Below are 21,551 nucleotides of genomic sequence, written 5' to 3'. Positions count from 1 at the left end.
CAAGAGATCTGTAGCTTCTGCTTTTGTGTACTTGCAATACTCCCTCTTGAACCCAAGTTGTCTTGTCATGAGAAATATAAGCCAAGTGAAGAGCCATGCAGAGAGAACCTTTGCACACTAGCTGATAGCCCTCCACTGAGGTCTTGGCCAGCCAAGTGAGTAAGCCACCAGAAGACTGCAACCCCGGCTAACACCACACAGAGCAGAAGACCTGCCTGCTGAGTCCAACAGAGGCTCATTAAAAACAAGCTCACAGACAAAGACACAAAAATGAAGTAGTGCAATCCATAACATCAACAAGCCAAAAAAGAAAAACCACATGGTCATATCAAGAGATGCACAAAAAGCATTTGACAAAATCCAACACCCATTTACAATTACAAACTCCACAAACCAGAAATAGAGGGGAACTTTCTCAACTGGATTAAGAGCATTTACAAAAACCATACAGTGAACATCGTATCTAATGGTCAGAAAGCTTCCCTGCTAAGATCAGAAAAAAGGCAAAAGTGTCCCCTCTCACCACTCCTTTTCAATATCATAATGGGAGTCCTAGCTAGTACAACAAGAAAAATGAAATAAAGGGTATACAGAATGGAAAGGAACAAATAAAACTGTCTTTGTATGCAGATAATATGAATACCTATGTAGAAAATCCAAATAATCTACAAAAAAACTCCTGGAACCAATAAGCTATTATAGCAAGGTTGCAAGATATAAGATTAATATGCAAAAGTCAATTACTTTCCTATACATCAGCACTGAACAAGTGAAATTTAAATTAAGAACACAACACCATGTACATTACCACCCCAAAAAGTGAAATACTTAGCTATAAATCTAACAAGATACATACAAGTTATAGGTTAGGAGAACTAGAAAACTCTAATGAAAAATAAACAGAAAAAAATTGAGAGATAGTCCATGTTCATAGATAGGAAGACTCAATATTGTTAAGAGGTCAGTTCTACTCAACTTCATCTATAGATTCAATGCAATCCAAATCAAAATCCCAGCAAGTTCCCATGTGGATATAGACAACATGATTCTAAAGTTTATATGGAGAGGCAAAAGATCTAGAATAACCAACACAATATTGAAGGAGAAGAACAAAGTTAGAGGACAAATACCACCCAATATCAAGACTTATAAAGCCTAGCATTCAAGAAACTGACATTAGTGAAAGAACAAATAGATGAATGGAACAGAATAGAAAGCCCAGAAAAAGACCCACAAAAATACAGTAAACTGACCTTTGACAAAGGAGGAAAGGTAACACAACACAGAAAAGATGGTCTTTTTTTTTAAGATTTATTTTATTTTATTTTATTCATAGAGACACAGAGAGAGAGAGAGGCAGAGACACAGGCAGAGGGAGAAGCAGGCACCATTCAGAGAGCCTGATGTGGGACTCGATCCAGGGTCTCCAGGATCATGCCCTAGGCTGCAGGCGGCGCTAAACCGCTGTGCCACTGGGGCTGCCCGAAAAGATGGTCTTTCAACAAATGCTGGACCTGGACATCCACATGCAAAAAAAAAAAAAAAAAAAAAGAATCTAGATGCAGGCTTTACACCCTTCACAAAAATTAACTGAAAATGCATATTATTGATCTAAATATAAAATGCAACACTACTGAACTCTTAGAAAGTAACATAGGAGGAAATCTAGATGACCTTAGCTCTGGGAAATACTTTTTAGATACCCAAGACACAATGCATAAAAGAAACAACTGGTAAACTGGACTTAACCAAAATTTAAAATATCTGCTCTGTAAAATACACTGTCAAGAGAATAAGAGGAAAAGTCACAGACTGGAAGAAAATATTTGCAAAAATCCAAATATATTGTATATTATCCAAAATATACAAAGGACAATTAAAACTCAAGAATAAGAAAATAAACAACCCAATTTAAAAATGGGCAAAAGGCCTGAACAAACACCTCACCAAAGATTAGATATATATGGCAATGAGCATAGGAAAAGATACTCCAGGGATCCCTGGGTGGCGCAGCGGTTTAGCGCCTGCCTTTGGCCCAGGGCGTGATCCTGGAGACCCGGGATCGAATCCCACGTCGGGCTCCCAGTGCATGGAGCCTGCTTCTCCCTCTGCCTATGTCTCTGCCTCTCTCTCTCACTGTGTGCCTATCATAAATAAATAAATAAAATAAAATAAAATAAAATAAAATAAAAAAAGGAAAAGATACTCCACATCACATCATCAGGGAATTGTAAATTATAACAGTAGGATACCACTACACACCTACTAGAATGGTGAAAATCTACTGACATCCACTTATGAAAAGACTACTGACTAATTGCCAGTATCTATTCTTTCCTCCTCTAAAACAGAACAGCTTAACTGGATAAATGGACTTCCAACCAAAGATTACATTTACTTACTCTCCTCACAGTGATGTGGCTACAGGACTAGGTTCTAGCAAATGGCATTTCAATGGATATAATGTAAGCAACTTTCAAGTCACACTCGAAAAGGAGAGGGCCTGTTCTCCCCTCTCCCTTCCATCTTCCCTTCTGGGAGAAAAGTGAACATGACAGCTGGCACTGAGGCAGCCACCTGACATTATGAGGTGAAGCAACACGATGAAGACGGCAGAGGGACATGGTAGGAGGAGCCAGGCTCTCTGATGCTCTCTGGACACAACATGAGCCTTGTTGGAAGGCTCATGAGTTATGTTGGAAGCTGTGTTTCTGCTGCCAAGCCTGTATTCAAAGTAATATGCCATCTCATAGGGCTGTTCTAATGATTGAGTGAGACAAGGTACATGACGTATCTAATACAGTGCCTGACATAGAGCAAAGTTAGTTTCCCTACATGGGTCTTGGGAGCTCAGAGGCTCCAGCAAGGGAATGCAACCACTTGGCTGGCCTTGACAAAAGAACAGCCCTCATCTACTGTAGATGGTCTGTCTCTGCAACCAAGCCCATGGCTTTGAGTGGGACATATGTCGAATGTTGGGGATGCATAACCAAATCAATCCCAGTGATACATAAGGAGGTAGGTGTTCAGAGCAGAGCACTGTCAACTGTGCTTCCCGAAACCCACTTTGATCATTTTAAGTGATTTTTCAGCATATTCCCCTGCCAAACTCCTCACATAAATAGGTAATGTCTTTCACAGCCTTTCCTTGCTTTTTGATCTAAGCTCAAAAAGCTACCACTGTCCCCTCGCACTCTACATTCCAGTACCACCGAGTGGTTTATAGTCACCAGACCATGCTAAGCTTCCTCACACCCCAAAGGCTTGTCCACTTGCCTGCAAACTCATCTCTTTCCACAGATCCTCTGTGGTCTTCTCTACCTAGCTGGCTCCTGCTCTGCCTTACAACAAAGCCCAGTAATCATCATCATCTCTAGGAAACTGCCCCTGACTACAGAAGAGACCATCATGGTCCTTCCACATTTCTTTCTCCCATTCCTCCATAGCATGGGAAGTCTGAGTGGCGCATGGCCACCAAGCTGAAGATGATGATTCCCAGCCTCCCAGCTGTTCATAAGACCTGTTACTGGCCAACTATGAGTCAGCAGAAGTGACTAAGTTAACTTGCTGAGCATCCCTTAAAGGACAGGAGGGTTCCCCTTCTCCTTCCTGGGGGCTGGAATGTGGATTTAGTGATGATTCTTCTTCAAGTATACAAAGCACTGAACACAGGAGAACAAAAAGATAAAAGGAGTCTGGGCCTCCAACACCATGAACTGCCTCCACATGTCTGAGAACAATGATGATGGAAGGGATATGTAAGAGGTTACTGCATATCACCTCCACAGCCTTCAACAGCCATTGAAGCAAAGCCTCCTCTTACAGAAAGAAGACCAGCCACAGGATCCCCCACTCCCAAGATCCAGGGTTAGGGTGGAAAATTGCACTGACTCAGGTCATGGACTCAAAGTGTCACAGACAGGGGAAAGCAAAGCAGAGTCCAAGTCATCCCAAGCCCATGAGACAATCTTCCTCAATCTTCTACCTCTGAGAGCTTCTTTTCGTGAAAGAAGATCAGGAAAATTGGGACCTTACCTCTGGAAGCTTTGTAAACTTCATAGAAAGAATAGAAGTGGAAGCCTAGTGAAGCACACAGGTAAAAAGACAGTTCCCACCAGGGCAGCATTGTTCCTTGTGACAAAGGGTCCAAGCAGACACACGGAGAGTTTCTAGGAAGAGAAACAGAAATAAAAACATTAAGCCATAGACATGACAGCAGGGAACAGCATCTTATCCGTTCACTTGCTCTTTCAGGGACCCGGCACTATTTACAGTGATACGGATATAACCCCAGTCCTACTTCCTGCTGCCAGTGACCCTGTGCATCCTGCATCCAAAATGCACACACACAGAGACACGCACATGCCCTGCCTTCCCCGGGATGGGCACGTCTTCCCTATGAGCTCCCACAGCGCCCCCATCTGCCTCCCATCAGAGTGTACACCAGACAGTCATGCGCTCATTGCCTGACATGCCTGCCTCCCCCTGTGGAGGCGGGGGAGGGGGGGGGGCTGTGCTTTGGAGAACAGGGACCATGATCTCTGAGTCCCCAGGATCCAACACAGGGTGTGGAATATAGCGGGAAGGAACTAGTGCTCCATGAATAATAAATGGCTTCAAACCCTGAATAGAAGCACAGATCATCTCCAAACATGTTCTTTTTTTTTTTTTTTAAGATTTTATTTATTCATGAGAGAGAGAGGCAGAGACACAGGCAGAGAGAGAAGCAGACTCCCTGCAAGGAGCCTGATGTGGGACTCGATCCCAGATCCCAAGATCATGCCCTGAGCCAAAGGCAGACGCTTAACCGCTGAGCCACCCAGGCAGCCCTACGTAAACTTAAGGGAAAGTGAATAACGTGATCTCCAGCAGCAGTGGTGGACACTGCTAGTAGCCCACCCCACAATATTTGGCTTCCTTCATTACACAGAAATGGAATTATCTGAATGCATAGGATGCTAAGCTCAACCAGATAGTCTAGCCCAGTGTAGGCATTTGGCTGCAAGGCTGTGGTCATGCCCCTCCTGCTGGCCAGAGCCCGAACAGCCCACCTTGGGCCAAGGGGTGAGAGCCACGTGAGAAAAGAAGATCGAGGAGCCTCAGTCCCTGACTCCACGTCCCACCTCACCCCCACAACTGTCCCCGACCATTTATATCTGTGCTTTTACATGAAAGAAAAATGCACTTCCAGGCTGTTTAAGCTTCTCTTACTCTTGATCCCTGTCTTAGGGCAGCTATGTCTATATTCTAAGTATTACAGCAGGTGATAGGAGGTCCTAAAATTCTGCAAATTAGATGATCAGCTCCCATGTAACCAAAAGTTAGTTAAATGGCTCTCACTGTTTTACTTAAGCCTCTCAGATATGTCTCACTATGGATGCCAAACTAAAATAGGAGCAAATTTCTAAGCCCCAAGCAAGCGCTTCTCATACAGGACAGTAATGCCATAAATCAGAATTCACACATGATCTCACGTTATTTTCACAACACCCTAGTGAAGAAGGTGGGGCAAGAGAGAGGGGCATTTTACAGAGGACAAATGTGAAGCATAATAAGGTCACACGGTCTGAAATAACTGAGCCAGGGCTCAAATCCAGGTCTTGGGAACCACTGGGCCCCCATGCCTCTCCTCAGCCACAGCCAGCCCCATTAATGCCAGTCCACAAAGTTACTTGTCCCTAGAGCCTGGCTTAAAATCCACCATGCACAAACTCCTTTCTTCAGGCTAAGAGAGAGCAGAAAAAGATACAAACGTTGGCTTTCATAAAATAAGAGGTCAGAAGTCAGGGGTCCTCCAACCAGGGTGCCCACTGGTACTGACCTAAAAGTTGCTCAGGCAGTTTGGTCGCAGGCAACCGGAGGGATCCAGAAGCAAGCACGTATGCTTTCGAACCCAAACATTCTCAGCCCTCAATACCACCTTCTTAGGTCCCCCTGTGATTTTTCAGAACCACTTCTAGCTTTACACATTTCCCCCCATACTTTATTTTTAAATATCTGGCATCTCCTGGAATGCCTTAGAATTTCTTTGTGGAACTTTGTGGGAATACGGTAGTCTTCTCTTTAGTGAAAAGTTCCCTTTAACCTCTGGGTTTTATGTGTCTCCTTTCAAAGAATGTTCGTATTATATTGGATGGCCTCCTCACCTCATTAAGAATACGTGATTAGCTAAGGCTGAACCTCTAAAAAAATAAATAAAATAAAATAAACACTGCTGAAAAGTGAACATAAAGAATCTTAGAGATTAAATGGAAGTTCTAGAAGGCCTGCTGTTTAAAAGCTTTTCAGGGACATTCTCTTCTAGGACAATTCCTCTGCATTAATGATTTAACTGTGGGAAAGCAGAAAATTCAGTATTAAAATGTTTCCCTTTTTGGTGCTCTCAGCTATATTGTGTATGTTTTGCAGACACCTACACAGATACATAGTAATGAGCAACAAAGCTGCAGGGCTATATCTTCACGTTTAAAATTTAAGGACTAGACCAAATAGCCTCCACTTGACAGGATGCTGGAAAATTCTACAGCAAGCAGGCCCTGGGGTGGGGGAGTCCCAGCTCTGCGACTTACTGGTCAAGAAACTTGAGTGGGCCACAACCACTTAGGCCTGTTTCCTCAGGGCTGTTGAATGAATTTAAATGTAAAATGTTCATCAAAGGCCTGACACAGAGTAAGTGCCCCCAAAATATTAGCTATAATCTGACCAGTTAGTGAATTTAATTCATCAGAAGCCTACCTCACCAGAGCTCTGGTTTTCTTCTCCATCTGATGAAGTTTCACTCACCCTCCATGTGGCATGGCCATCCCACCTGCTAGGCTTCCTTTCAGTCCAAGGGCATCCCCAGAGCTCTCACTCAGCTCTCACAGGTTGTCCACACCCCAGTCCAACCCCAGGCCACCCCGACAGCAAACAAACTGTCCTTGGGGGCCACCTGGACATCTTTCTACCCAGAGTCTCTTCTTCACCACGTCTTTGCTTATCCCCAAGGGAATTAAATGCATACTCCCACTTGTCTTGTTTCATCACTCACAATTCCAGGAATGCCACCTCAAAACACCACGACCCACAAACCCACATGTCCTTCTTACCACCTCTTTCTTCCCTACACTTGTCTTTTCAGCCCTTGCCTGCCTATCTCAAGAAGATGCCTCTCGGGGATCCCTGGGTGGCGCAGCGGTTTGGCGCCTGCCTTTGGCCCAGGGCGTGATCCTGGAGACCCTGGATCGAATCCCACGTCGGGCTCCCGGTGCATGGAACCTGCTTCTCCCTCTGCCTGTGTCTCTGCCTCTCTCTCTCTCTCTCTCTCTCTCTCTCTCTCTCTGTGACTATCATAAATAAATAAAAATTAAAAAAAAAAAAAAGAAGATGCCTCTCCCTCGTGTTTTCTTCTGTATTCATTTCAGCTGTGCCCTCAGAAAGCCAGAGTAGATACCTTTTAAAGGATTTAATGACCCAACGGTATCAAAGAAAAGGCAGGTTGAATATTGGGGAATATAACGAGAACTTTAAATGTCCAAACCCGTGAAGGCTCCCAAACACTCCCAGAAAATTCTCACGTTCCTATTCCTCATTCTCTAAACAAGCATGCTCTTTAGGGATAGGCTAACATGATGAAATCATAGGAGGTCCTTACTCAAATGTGTAAGTAATGCTTCTTTTCTGTTGTTCATGCACAGATCCAGTCCTGCAACAGCGTTATCAGCTTAGTGAGCCTAGAAATCATCACCATTTGTAAGCTACTTCTATGGGAAAAGCCAACCTACAGCAGCAGAGGCTGTGAAGTACAGGCCTACCTGACACAGAGGAGGCTACAGCATGGATACGTGAGAGCTAAGGGGGCGGGGGGTGCAGGGTGTGTGATGGGAGGGGGGAGGTCTGATCAGGACTTTGAAGAAGTACAAATATAGACAGGGGAGGTGGAGGGAGAGCAGGAGCCACGTGGCAGAGGGCCGTGAACATACCGTAGTACAGGTCTGGATTCCATTCGCCAAAGAAACCTCAGGCTTTGAGCCAGTACATTTAACTATTCGAGCGAAGCTTCAGGAAGTCGCCCTCTGACAGTGTGGCAGTCTAGAGGCAGGGAGGGCAGTGATTCAAGACGAAGGAGAGAGAAAGCACTAGTACCAAGCAACACAAATAGAGAAAAATTAAGTCGCACCTGGCATGAAGCTAGTCCAGGAGGCAGTAGGATGAAAAAAGAGGAAAACAAAGAACGTACAACGGCAAGTCCAAAGCTGTAAGATCACAGTATCTTAAAGCTAAATATTGTTGATGAGAGTAAGATATTTGAGGTAAATGAAGACAAAGTGATAGAAAGTACATTTACTACTAGGCTTTGGATGGAAATCATAGCCAGTTTCTCTGGGATCAAAAGGAAAGAAATCAGACTGGCGTAAAGGAACTTTACCTTTACTTATATATTGGGGTGTAAGGTCTCCTGAGGCGGGACGCCTGGGTGGCTCAGTGGTTGAGCGTCTTCCTCCAGCTCAGGTCATGATCCTGGGGTCCTGGGATCGAGTCCCCACATCAGGTTCCCTGTGGGAAGCCTGCTTCTCCCTCTGCCTGTGTCTCTGCCTCTCTCTGCGTGTCTCTCATGAATGAATGAATGAATGAATGAATGAATGGAGATTCCCCTGAGGCTGGGTATTTCAAAAAAGTACTTATCCGGGGATTATAGAACTCAAGAGGCCCACAGAATAAAATCTGAGCTGTAAAATGGCAAGAATTCCTCAGCTAACAGTTTTTTCTATACTGAAGTAACTTACATTTGCATTTACTTTGTAATTTAACACTCCACCTGCTTTCAAAGATACCATCTCCTCTACTCCTCACCAGGAGGGCTAACTGCTAGCTCTTTTTCAGGAATCAGAATCCTGCTCAGAGAAAAGCAGTGATCTGCCCAAGTACAGGGAAGCCAGTGATGGAGCAAAAACCAGAACCCAACTTCCCAGCTCCCACTCTTTCACAGGCAGAAATCTTGTTCCTTAATCTTGGCAGAGAAGCACAGCTCAGTTTGCCAAAGCCAAAAATGTGCATAAACATAACTTCTGAAAGATGCTTTCCCCCTGCAATTTCCAATATCACTTCAAATGTATCTTTATTTTTGATGCATGCTACAAATGGATTCCAACACTTCCATTTTAAATGTTTTCTTCTCCTCAGTCTTAATATATCTAGCATTGAATGAGCTATAACCACATCCCACATGCACCAGAGGACTTTTAAAACAACTCTCAACGTTCAGTTAACAATCCTTAGGTACCAGCATCACCATTGTCACTTCTACCCATTAACTATTGCTCAGTGTCCTAAACTGAGATGTTCCTCCACTGAGTTTCCTTATGCTTTAGTAACAGCTGTACCATAATAAGTGCTATTTGTGATCTATGCCAAGCAAGCATTTAACAAGTATTATCCCATTTAATCTTCATAACAACTTTTTAAGGTCGGTACTTTGGGTACCCTCATTTAACACAAGAGAAAACCAAAACTCAGAAAGGTCAAGGAACTTGCCCCAGATCACACAGCTAGTCAGCAGCAGAGCTCAGCTTCATACCCACTCCAGAGCCTTCCCTCAGCCACCTCCTTACTCTTACAGAGTGCACCAGATTCATTTTTTTCAACATCTATGATGAAATCCATCAGGAAATCTAGAAGGTGATACGAGCTACATACAAACAAAAGACAATTTCAAAGTTATGTGTAATGTAGATAATCCTTAGGAAGAAAAGAAAATTTGTAAATTAACTAGATGTAATCAAAATACACATGAACTCATACTTTCCTTAAAAGAGTGACTGAAGAAGACAAATTTACTCAGATATAAGAAGTCAGCACTTACATAGGGATAAGTGTTGAGTAAAATTGAAATAATCCTAAATTTAGGAACAAATGAGCACTCTAGAAATCACAAAGTGATAAAAGTAAAAAAGAGCACATGTGCATTGAAATGACAATGGCTTTGAAGAGAATGAAAGAGTAGGGCAATATTCTAGCACATTTGGAGAAACTAAGAGACTTGCTCTTTTTCTAGGGTCCAATCTGATTAAACTTATTTTGCAAAATATAAGTTACAGGACTTTAACCAGGAAACCCAAATCCAGACACACTGTGTTCTCTCATATCAGTTTTCTCCAAACCCTACTTAAGAGTCTTATCCTTTTACTCATATAATACTAACAAAAAACACTTCTCCAAACCCAGAAGGGCTTCAATAACACAGAGGGATGACTGGGTGGATTGGAGGAGGTCTGCTGGACTGGGGAGAATGTCTAATTACACAATATTTTAAAATACATATGCTACTTCCAAACATGCACCAAAATATCGTGTGTTGGTTCTGCACCACTGCACAATAAACCATCCCAACACATGGTGACTTAAAACAGCAAAGATCCAATTTTCATCATGATTCTGGGCCACTCTCCTGATCTTACCTGCTATCACTTATGTGACTGAGCCACTGCACAGCTCAACAGGGACTGGAGGGGCTGGGATGACCTCGCCCATGTCTAGCATTAGGGGCCGTCAGCTGGGTGCAGGGCTTCTCCTCCACACAGACACGCATGCTCAGGTAGGCCTGACCCTTCACAGCATGGTGGCCTCGGCAGTCCAAAAGAACAAAGGCAAGAGGAGCAAGGTCTCTTATGGACCAGGCTCCAGAATTCATAGAACATTTCCTTGGTCAGGAGAGCAATCCAGATTCAAGAAGGAGGAGAAGACTGAGTCCATCTTGTTACCAGCACAGCAATGGCACCTTCAAAGGGGGCAGGGATAAGACCTACCACTCCTGGATGTTAGTGACTAATACATAAATTCTAGAGAGTTAGTGGGAAAACCACAGTTCACAAGGGAGCTTTAGTACATGAAATGTCACAAAGGTTGATATGTGTATATAAAATGAAAAAAAATTATGTTCCCCAGATCAGAATCTCAAAACCAATAGGGACCTTACTGTCATCTGATTTAATCTCTAGCCAATTTGGGAATTCCTTTTACAATAACCTACCTGACCATTTCCAGGAACATCAAGAGGCAGGGAAACAACTTCTAACCAGTTCTGGTTATTATCCTGTTGTTTCCTCAAACGGAACCAAAAAGTGGTCCCTCTGTTTTTAAAAAAACTTTCTGCCATTAGTCCGACTGAATCTTCTGGAACTAAAGGCCTGGAGGCAGGATAATGTGATGATTTAGAGAAGGCTGTGGAGTCAGAATGCCTCAAGTTCAAATCTCAGCTTTGCTACATTCTAGCTTATGCCCTAAGACAAGTTGCATAACCTCTCTATGCCTCGATTTCCTTACGTATCAACAGGGATCACAGCAACCCAGGATTAGATGAACTTACTTGGGCATAGTAAGTTCTAAAATACTACTCCTGGGATCCCTGGGTGGCGCAGCGGTTTAGCGCCTGCCTTTGGCCCAGGGCGCGATCCTGGAGACCCGGGATCGAATCCCACATCGGGCTCCCGGTGCATGGAGCCTGCTTCTCCCTCTGCCTATGTCTCTGCCTCTCTGTCTCTGTCTCTGTGACTATCATAAATAAGTAAAAAAAAAAATAAATAAAATAAAATACTATTCCTTTTGTTTTTAACGCTATCGCCATTATACTAAAAAGGCTTAATTATTCTCTCCAATAATACTCCTTCAAATATTTAAAGATAATTAATGCCACACACTCCATCCTGAGCCCTCTTCCAGGACAAACACATCCATGATTGCTTCAACCATCTCTTCAGTGACTTGGTTCCTATCCCTTTACCCTTCAGTCACTTGTCTCTTTATAGTATAGGTACCTAGACCTGAACCTAAGGTCTGAACCTTAGGTTCGACCTCAGGTTCAACCTGAATCTTGGCAGAGAATAGGCCAAGACCATCACTTCTATTTTCCAGAAACTGTACTTTTTTTTTTTAATTTTTATTTATTTATGATAGTCACACAGAGAGAGAGAGAGGCAGAGACACAGGCAGAGGGAGAAGCAGGCTCCATGTACCGGGAGCCCGACGTGGGATTCGATCCCGGGTCTCCAGGATCGCGCCCTGGGCCAAAGGCAGGCGCCAAACCGCTGCGCCACCCAGGGATCCCCCAGAAACTGTACTTTAAATAATGAAATCTTAGGTGCACTTCTTCGTTCAACAAGTATCAGTGAGCTCCTGAGAGCCAGGGTACTGTGTTACTTGTGAAGACAAAATATAAAATCGCATCGGGGAAAGCCCCCAAATAGGGCTCTCCCAGAAATGTCCAAGTGCTGGTCCCTAGAACCTATAAATACAGTACCTTACAGAGCACAGGGATTTTGCAGCTGTCATTAAGTTAAAGATGGGATGTTACCCCTGATTATCCACGTAGGCCCAACATAGTCATGAGGGTCCTTCTGGGAGGAAGGACTCTTCTCTGTCAGACACAGAGAAAATGGGATAATGGAAGCAGAGGTGAGCATGATATGCTCGGAAGATGAAGGAAGGGACCACAAGCAAAGGAATGGAGGCAGCAACAAAAGGCAACAACAAAAAAGTCTGCCCTAGAGCCCCCAGAAGGAATGCAGCCCTGCCTGTGCATTTTGGACTCCTGACCCCCAGAATCGCAAGATAATGAACTTGTGCTCTTTTAAACCATTAAGTTTGTAGTAATTTGTTACAGGAACAATAGGAAACTAACATACCACACCTGCCTGTGGGAGGAAGGTAACTAAAAGGATTTACATTTTTAAAAAAATCAGAATATTTTTAATCCAATGCATAAGCAAATTGCAAGAAAATTAAATCTAAAACAAAATTTTGTATTCAGTTCTCACCTTGTCTTTTTTTGGCTTCCACCTCACACTGATAACAGTCTTAATATCAAACAAAGCTCTAAGTCTTTTTATATGAACTGCCATTAAGCCAGACCTCTGCTTTAACAAGGCTGCCAGAAAGGAGTCACTTTTTAAGTCCCTCATTCACAAAAGCTACTGATTTGCTATTATACCATCTCCCACGAAAATTTAAGCCTTTTTCATCACCAGAAATCATGCCAACTCTATCTTATATTCCCCAGATGAGAGGCAACTGAATGAACCAAATATTTTATAATACACTATTTTAAGTAAACTTTGTATTAAAATATATTTCAATGTTTTAATTAAAACTTTCAAAAAGCAGATTCACTCCAGTCATTGCCACTCCGATTAAAAATTAAATGCCTCAAAAGTCCCATGTGTCCTTTCCTGTAACTGTACTCAAGGAGATCTCTAGCCTGTTTTTTTGTTTTGTTTTAAGATTTATTTATTCTTGAGAGACACAGAGAGAGAGAGACAGAGGGAGAAGCAGGCTCCCTGCGGGGAGCCCAGTGCAGGTCTCCATCCCAGCTCTCCAGGGTCACGCCCTGAGCCAAAGGTTGAGGCTCAACCACTGAGCCACCCAGATGTCCCTCTAGCCTGATTTTTATCATCTTATTCAGTCGTTCCTGTTTTCAAATTCCATATAAGTGGAATCACATTGCACTTACTCTGCTGTATGTACCTTCTTTTTGTTCAGCTATAGAGGCTCACCCATGTTGTAAATGAGACAATAATCTGTTCATTCTCATTACTAAAGAGTATTCCACTGGGGGGATCCCTGGGTGGCTCAGTGGTTTAGCGCCTGCCTTCAGCCCAGGGAATGATCCTGAAGTCCCAGGATCCAGTCCCACGTCAGGCTCCCTGCATGGGGCCTGCTTCTCCCTCTGCCTGTGTCTCTGCCCCTCTCTCTCTCTCTCTCTGTCTCTCATGAATAAATCTTTTTTTTTTTTAAAGAGTACTCTGCTGTATAAACTATGCAGTTATCCATTCTACTACTGATGAACAGAGGAGTTGTTCTCAACTTGAATAAATGAGAATAAGGCCACTTTGAATAAGTGTTCCGTATATTCTTTTACACATCCTTCACTGTACAGGTGCCTCTACTGCTGTGTTGATCCAGGAATGGAGTAGCTGGGTCATAGGAGATATATATGTCCAGCTTTAGTAAATGATACACCAAACAACTCCCAGAGCAGCTGCACTAAATTTTATTTTATTTTTTAAAAGATTTTACTTATTTTATTCATGAGAGACACAGAGAGAGAGAGAGGCAGAGACACAGGCAGAGGGAGAAGCAGGCTCCATGCAGGAGCCCGACATGGGACTCAATCCCGGGTCTCCAGGATCATGCCCTTGGCCAGAGGCAGCGCTAAACCGCTGAGCCACCCAGGCTGCCCATGCACTAAATTTTATACCCATCAGCAATGTATGAGAGTTGCAGCTTGTCCATAACCCAACCAGGACAGGTATCCCCCCCACTTTTTGAAAGTTCAGGTTATAACACTTCACTTTGATGAAAGACCTATACGTTAGTACCTGTTTCTGTTAACTGAAAGAAATCTGGAGATTTTAACTTTTACAAAAAAAAAAAAAAGGCAAGAATTAAAATGGCACTCAGTGTTTTGCAGCCAGCCCTTAGAGAGGCAGCACACACACCCTGAGCAGCAAGAGTGGCCCACGCTCCTTCCTGGGGAACTACACTGAATATCTCAACATCATGGTCACTGGAGCTCTGAACTGTGTGAGCACCTGTACCGAATCTTCACTTACGTGGTGCATCTCCAAGTGGGATGTATCCTAAGGTGTCAGAAAAGCTTAAGAGGGATTACTTTTTGGGCCTGGGAATGCCCAAAAAATTTTCCATGTAAATCAATGGTAATTGCTTCTTTGCTTCACACCATTTCAGCTTATGAAAGATTTCACAGGAACGCTCTGCTTTTGGATAGTGGGGGAAGCCTGTATATACTTAGCACTGACAGTCTGATTTAGCCACTCTGGTGAGTATATAGCGATAGCCCATTCTAATTTTTCATTTGCATTTTCCAGTTACTAACAAGGTTAATCATCTTTTCGTGTGTTTAAGAATTTGGATATCCTCTTTTAGGAAGTGGCTTGCCCATTTTTCTATTGGGCTGTCCTTTTTTTTTTTTTTCTTAATGATTTGTAGAATTTGTTTCTACATTCTGGGTAGGAGTTCTGTATTGGGTATATGTATTACAAATTATCTCTACCCATGCTGTAGCTTGCCTTCCCACTCTCCTTATGGAGTCTTTAAATGGACAGAAGTTCTTAGCAATCTTTTTCCTTTATAATTAGTTGGTTTTTGTGTCCTATTCAATAAACCTTTGTCTGTCCGTAGATAATAAAGATATTTTACTTTGCTTTCTTCCAGATGCTTTATTATTTCAGCTTTCATATTTGGGTGTGTGACATATCTTGATTAATATTTGTATATGGGACAAAGTAGATGATCAAGATTCATTTTGTCTACATGGAGTTCCAAATGACCCAGCATCATTTACTGAAAAAGTCATAGTTTCTCCACTGCAGTGCGATGTCACTTTTATCACAAATCACACAAATGTGTGAGCCTGATTATGAATTCTCTACTCAGTTCCATGGTCTGTCTAGCATTGTGCCAATACCATATTAGCATATTATGTATTGATCTAGTCGTCTAAATTTGCTTTTTCTTACATTATCTAGAATTTCCAAACAAATTTTCAAACAGGCTTACCAACTTCATTTTTTGAGAAGAAATCTGCTGGAACTGTGATTGGGATTGCACTAAATCTATAGACTTATTTGCAGGGCAAAGACATACCCTCCATTGTTTAAATCTTTAATGTCTCTCAATAATGTTTTAACTTGCAAAAAGTTTTTATCATGAGCAGTGTTGAATTGTCAAGTAACTTTTCTCCTTTATGTGTATGTGGTTAAATCACATTTGATTTTCTAATGTTAGCCAAAGTTTCCATTCGTAGAATAAGTCCAAATTGGTCATGGTTTAGTATCCTTTTTATAGACTGTTAGATTTGATTTACCAATATATCATTGTTAAGATTTTTGCGAGACTGTGGCCTGTAATTTCTTTGTAATACCCTCATCAAGCTTTAGTAACAAGGTTATGCTGGCCTCATAAAAGCATCCAGGGAGTGTTCCTTCATTTTTTTTAAATGTTTGGACTATTTTCCTTATGAAGCCATGTGGGCTTAGAAATTTTGCTTTGGAAAGGATTTTAACTACAAATTAAATTTCTTTAATAGATACAGGACTACTCTGCTTTTCTAGTTCCTGTGTTTTAGTTAAGGGATTTTTTTTTTTAGTGTCCGTTTTATCTGAATTTTCAAGCATATTACCAAAATTATTCATGATAACATCTTAAAATCTTTTAAATGTCTATGGGATGTATAGTGATAACACCTTTTTCTTTTCTGGCACTGGTAATATCACACACCAGTAAGGTTCATACCCACTCTCAAAAACAAAAACACCACCACCAAAAACCTCTTCTGTACTGTGTGACACACATTCACTATCCCAAGAATATTCTCCAGCAGAATTATCCATAGAAGCAGAACAAGGAGAGTATATAAACAATCCAGCAATTCCCTCTCAACAGCTTTTATCACTAGAAATAAGTGAACCTGAGTAAAAGGAGACACTAACTGAAAGAGAAGGAAATGGGTATTTGTAACGCACTAGAGTGGCCAGCGAGCACTCAGAAGAAAACCAACCACTAAGTAGGGTTTGCAACCTAGGATACCCACTCCTCCACCCCCAAGGCTTCTGTAGGTAAAATTCAGGGGGCCATGAACTTATAAATTCTCTCATATACCTTTATTTTCATGAACATCTAAAACAAATGCAGAATTTCATCTATTATGAATGTGGACCACAAACCATACTAGTAGGAGTTCTGGCAACTTTGTCACCAATAAAAATCAGATACTTTCATTACACAATACAGCTGCTGCAAATATTGGGAAATACGTATAAACATGGGCATCTCTCGACTTTGAAATTATGAGAGTTATTTGGTACTGCACTGAATTTCGTCACTTAATGCATTACTAAAGAAAATACCTGTTACAAATTTGGGGATTCCTTACACTATTCTGACAATTGTGTTTCACTATAATTTATAACTATTAATTTTTGTAATACCTTCTAAAAATTGGCTTTCCCCGGACTCCAAAGAGGTCCATGGCACACACACACATACACACACACACACACAACCAAAAAAACTAAAAAGTAAAAAAAAAAAAAAAAAAAAAAAAACCCTACAAGGAATCAAAGATTTCACCCAAGGGAAGGAATTCCGATGTAGAAAGGAGCACCTCTCCTTGGCCAGGCCCTGAGCTGCAAGCCGGAAACAAGGACATGAGTAAGGCCTAGGCTGGCTCTTTCCTGAGGTTACCTGCAGAGTTCAAACCAACATCAAACATCCCACAATGACGACCGCTCTCTCCAGAGACTCAGCCTTGACCCTAAGTTAGTCTACCTAACCTGCTCCCCAAGGAGGGAGCAAAATAAATGGTAGATACAGCCCAGGCTTTGATCCAGAAAAGGGAAGTGTAAAACTCAGCCTTGAAATTTACTATTTGTGTCTTTGGCATCTGCTCTTTCTTTCTTCCCCCGTGAAAAGGAATAACACCACCTACCCTCCCCAGTGATTGGAAAGTCTAGAAACAATGGGTTCAAAGCAACAGGGTGAAGCACATGATCCTTGTTAATATTAGTTGAATCTTTCAGGTCAGAACTGACCTTATTCTAATCACACTTAGGGACTGTCACAGAGAAAAAAAAGGGAGAATTATAGGAGAGAGGGAGCAAGAACGGAATGGGGGGAGGCGGGGGCTGTACTTATTTTTCAAATTCCAAGGTAAAAACCACCACCTCCTCGGTGAAGCCTTCCCTCTGCTCTCCTGTCCCCAAAGCACTTAACGGCACCTAAGTGCCTAGCTCTGAAAATACATGAATGAGTGAGGACTACAACACAGAAAGGGACAGAAACAGCGAGTCTCATGCCCATGAAATGCAAACCACCAAGGACGCCGACCTCTAGGAGGGCTGCTCTGACCCAAGAGCCACCAACCAAGGAAGCAGCACGTTTCTAACACCAAGGCCACCCCCCACCCCCCCTCACCCCCACCCCGTACCCGGCCCGCCCACTTGGGGGGGGACTTCCAGGGATGGGGGGAGGGGGGCTTTCCATGGAAAGACCGGGGCCACGCGGAGGCTGGACTTAGAAGGGGGAAACTGAGTCTGAAGGCTAGAAAGCAAACTCAGTCTCTGACTTTGGGGGACACTGGGCCGCAGCGCTGGGGCCGGCGCACTTCGACCCGCGGACGCTGGGGACCAAGGCCCGGGAGGGGTCGCGGGCGGGAGGCCCTCCCCGGCGCCGGGAGCCCGGAGCCCGCCCGGTGCGCACGGCCCCGCCGCCTTTGTCTCGGCCCCGCCCCCGGGCGCGCGCAGGAGCCGGGCCGGGAGCGGGAGCCGGGCCGGGAGCGGGAGCCGGGCCGGGAGCGGGAGTGGGGAGCGCCGGCGCCGGGGGGGCGTCCTGCCCGCGGCGGCCCCGGCTACCAACCTCCGGGCGGTCCCGGGACGGGCCACGAGTCCCCAACAACCCGCTCAGCGCTTCCGAGTCCAGGCGGCGGCGGCGACCCGCTTCCCGGGAGGGGCCGCCCTGTTCCCGGGAGCGGCGGTTGCAGGACCGGCCCCCGCGCGCGTGCTCGGAGCGCGGCCCCGCCGCCGCGTCCGCGCGCCCCGGGCTCCAGGCGGCCCCGCTCGGCCACGCGCAGCGCTCGGGGAGCCGGGGGCGTGGGGAGGGGAGGGGAGAGGAGGGGCCCCGGCGGGGGCGTGGGGGGGAGGGGAGGGCCCTCGGCGGGTGCGTGGGGGGAGGGGAGGGCCCCCGGCGGGTGCGTGGGGGGAGGGGGAGGGGAGGGCCCCCGGCGGGTGCGTGGGGGGAGGGGAGGGCCCTCGGCGGGTGCGTGGGGGGAGGGGAGGGCCCCCGGCGGGTGCGTGGGGGGGAGGGGAGGGCCCCCGGCGGGTGCGTGGGGGGAGGGGAGGGCCCCCGGCGGGTGCGTGGGGGGAGGGGAGGGCCCTCGGCGGGTGCGTGGGGGGAGAGGAGGGGAGAGCCCTCGGCGGGTGCGTGGGGGGAGGGGGAGGGGAGGGCCCCCGGCGGGTGCGTGGGGGGAGGGGGAGGGGAGACCCCCGGCGGGGGGGGGAGGGGGAGGGCCCCCGCCGGGGCCTCCCTCGCTCGCTGGGCCGCGGGCTCTCCGTCCGTGGCTGGGTGCAGGCCCGGGGCGCCCTCGGGTGCGGAGCGGAGGCCACTGAAGCTCCAGGTGAGCTCGGACCGCAGCCCCGCGGTGCCCGCCGCGCGGCAGGTGAGAGGAGGCGGCTCGAGCCGCTGGCCTGCGAGCTTGGCCCCTGGGAGCCTCCCGCCCTCCTGGGTCAAGCGGAAATCAGCCTCCCTGCTTTCCTGGAGGATGAGCGTGAAGACCGAGTGGGACGAACGTCATCACCTGTAAAGCAATTTACGGAAATTGTCATCACCGCAGGGTGTATACCGGTGCTTCAGAACGGGTAGTAAAAAGTGAAAGTGGCCTCTGCTGCGCGCTGCTGGTCGGAGGGCGCCCAGGTTGCCAGAGTTGCGCAGACCTGCCTCTTGTTAAAACCACAGGCATCTGGATCCCTCTTCAAAGGCCCCAGACTCCCCAGGGGAAGAGTGTCCCAGGTGGTTCTATGATCAAGTAAATGTGGGTAACTGCCTTAGGCAGCAGGAAAACACAGAGGCTCCCACCTGGCCATCACTGAAATTGCCCAGGAGATTATCTTTCCGATTGCAAGAGTCTCTGAGAAACCAGAGTATAAACTCTCTGAGAACAGGATCTTCTCTTTCACCACCCCCACTCCCACCGCCTGGTACGGGATGGTGCTAGATAAGCAGGTGTTAAGAAACTAGCTCCAAGCAGAAGTCCCCGATGTGTCCAATAAAAATACAACATGCCCAATTAAAATTGAATTTCAGATGAATGACCAACACTGTTGTACTATCAGTATGGCCCATACAATATTTAGGATATACTTCTACTTTAAAAGGTATTCATTGAAAAAAAATAAAAATAAAATAAAAGGTATTCATTGTTTCTCTGAAATTCAAATTAATTGAGCATCCTGTATTTCATCTGGGAAACCTCACCCTTGCAGAGGGAGTAATAGAAGAATAGCTCAGGTAGTGGCAGACTCAGGAACAGGAATGAAAACCGGTCCTACCTTATTTCTAAATGACACTAGTGGACAATAATGTAGGTTCACTGTCATTTACACTTAACCCTTTTCTACACAAACAACATAGTCACCTGAAGACACAAAAGGCAGATAAAATGATAGGCAAATTAGGGGGATCCCTGGGTGGCTCAGCGTTTTAGCGCCTGCCTTTGGCCCAGGGCGCGATCCTGGAGTCCCGGGATCGAGTCCCACATCGGGCTCCTGGCATGGAGCCTGCTTCTCCCTCTGCCTCTCTCTCTCTCTCCATGTCTATCATAAATAAATAAATAATAAATCTTTTTAAAAAATGATAGACAAAAAAAATAAAAAATAAATAAAAAAATAAAAAATAAAAAATAAAAAAATGATAGACAAATTAGGAACATCAATTTAAAAAATGGAAAAAGAAATAAACTAGGAAAAGTATGCAGGCAGTGTGATACAAAGCGTCATTATTTTATATGGATTATATAAGAGAACATTAGAAACCAACTGCAGCTGAGCGAGACAGTGAATAAAGAATCCAATAAAAAACAACTGGGAGCGGCGCCTGGATGGCTCAGTCCCTTAAGCGTCTACCTTAGGCTCAGGTCATGATGTCCCAGTCCTGGGACTGAGTGCCCCCATTGAGCTCCCTCCTCCGGGGGAACCTGCTTCTCCCTCTGCCTCTCTCTGTCTCTCATGAATAAATAAATAAAATCTTAAAAAAAAAAAAAACAGGATACACAATTAAGAAATTAATATATTTCAGAAAGCTTAAAGAAGTGCAAAGTAATATAAGAAAACATGATTTTCATATACAAAATTGGCAAAAATTAATAAGTGACATTAAAGGGGTGCCTGAGTGGCGGTCAGTCAGGCATCTGACTTTTTTTTTTTTTCCCTCAGGCATCTGACTCTTGATCATGATCTCAGGGTAGTGGTATCAGCCTGGCGTTGGGCTCTGTGCTCAGAGAGGAGTCTGCTTGATATACTTCCTCCTCCCTTCCCCTCCCCTTCTGCTCCTCCCCCTGCTTACCCAGGTGCTCTCTCTCTAAAATAAAATATTTTGTTTTAAGTGAACTTTGTTTTAAAAAAATTAAATAAATGACATTAAAGACTGGCAAGGGTGCCGTGTGATAGCACTCACACACAAATTTGTAGGTAGGTAAGCAATTTAGCAATATCAAAACCCTTCAAATGTATCCAAACTCCTCAAACCTTTTGAACTATGTTTATGACAATAAATCCAAAGGAAATTCATGTAGAAAATACTCTTTATGAACAAAGATTTTAGTTTTTAATTTATATCATTTTAACTTCTTTAACAACAGGGAAAACATACTCTAATGTACCAATATATACTATAATAAAGGGGAAAATATCCTGCAAACTTCTGAATTTTCCAAAAAAAAAAAAGTAGAAATTAAACAAAAATGTATATGCTCTTCAATCTATTAGATACACAGCCTTTTAAAATAA

The 21,551-nt window shown here is 44.5% G+C and overlaps 1 protein-coding gene across 7 annotated transcripts in view; it reads right to left on the bottom strand.

Moving 5' to 3' along the window:
* The window catches only part of HHAT (hedgehog acyltransferase), a 340,597-nt gene extending 322,030 nt beyond the window's left edge, over positions 1-18,567 (bottom strand). For 4 of the 7 annotated variants that reach the window (XM_025429842.3, XM_025429845.3, XM_049112077.1 and 1 more), the window contains exons 1-2: positions 18,409-18,566; positions 4,036-4,169 (exon numbers count right to left, since the gene is read on the bottom strand). In XM_025429842.3, coding sequence (XP_025285627.3) covers positions 4,036-4,126 — 91 coding nt within the window. In that variant the 5' untranslated portion in view covers positions 4,127-4,169; positions 18,409-18,566. Of the gene's footprint in view, positions 1-4,035; positions 4,170-18,408 lie in introns of all 7 variants that reach the window. The other 3 variants (XM_025429844.3, XM_025429840.3, XM_025429839.3) reach the window with 1 other exon arrangement.
* Positions 18,568-21,551: the final 2,984 nt, after the last annotated feature.

The sequence above is a fragment of the Canis lupus genome, chromosome 7, assembly GCF_003254725.2.
Source record: "Canis lupus dingo isolate Sandy chromosome 7, ASM325472v2, whole genome shotgun sequence".
In the NCBI taxonomy this organism is placed as follows: Eukaryota; Metazoa; Chordata; class Mammalia; order Carnivora; family Canidae; genus Canis; species Canis lupus.
This window is presented reverse-complemented; position numbering and strand designations above follow the sequence as displayed.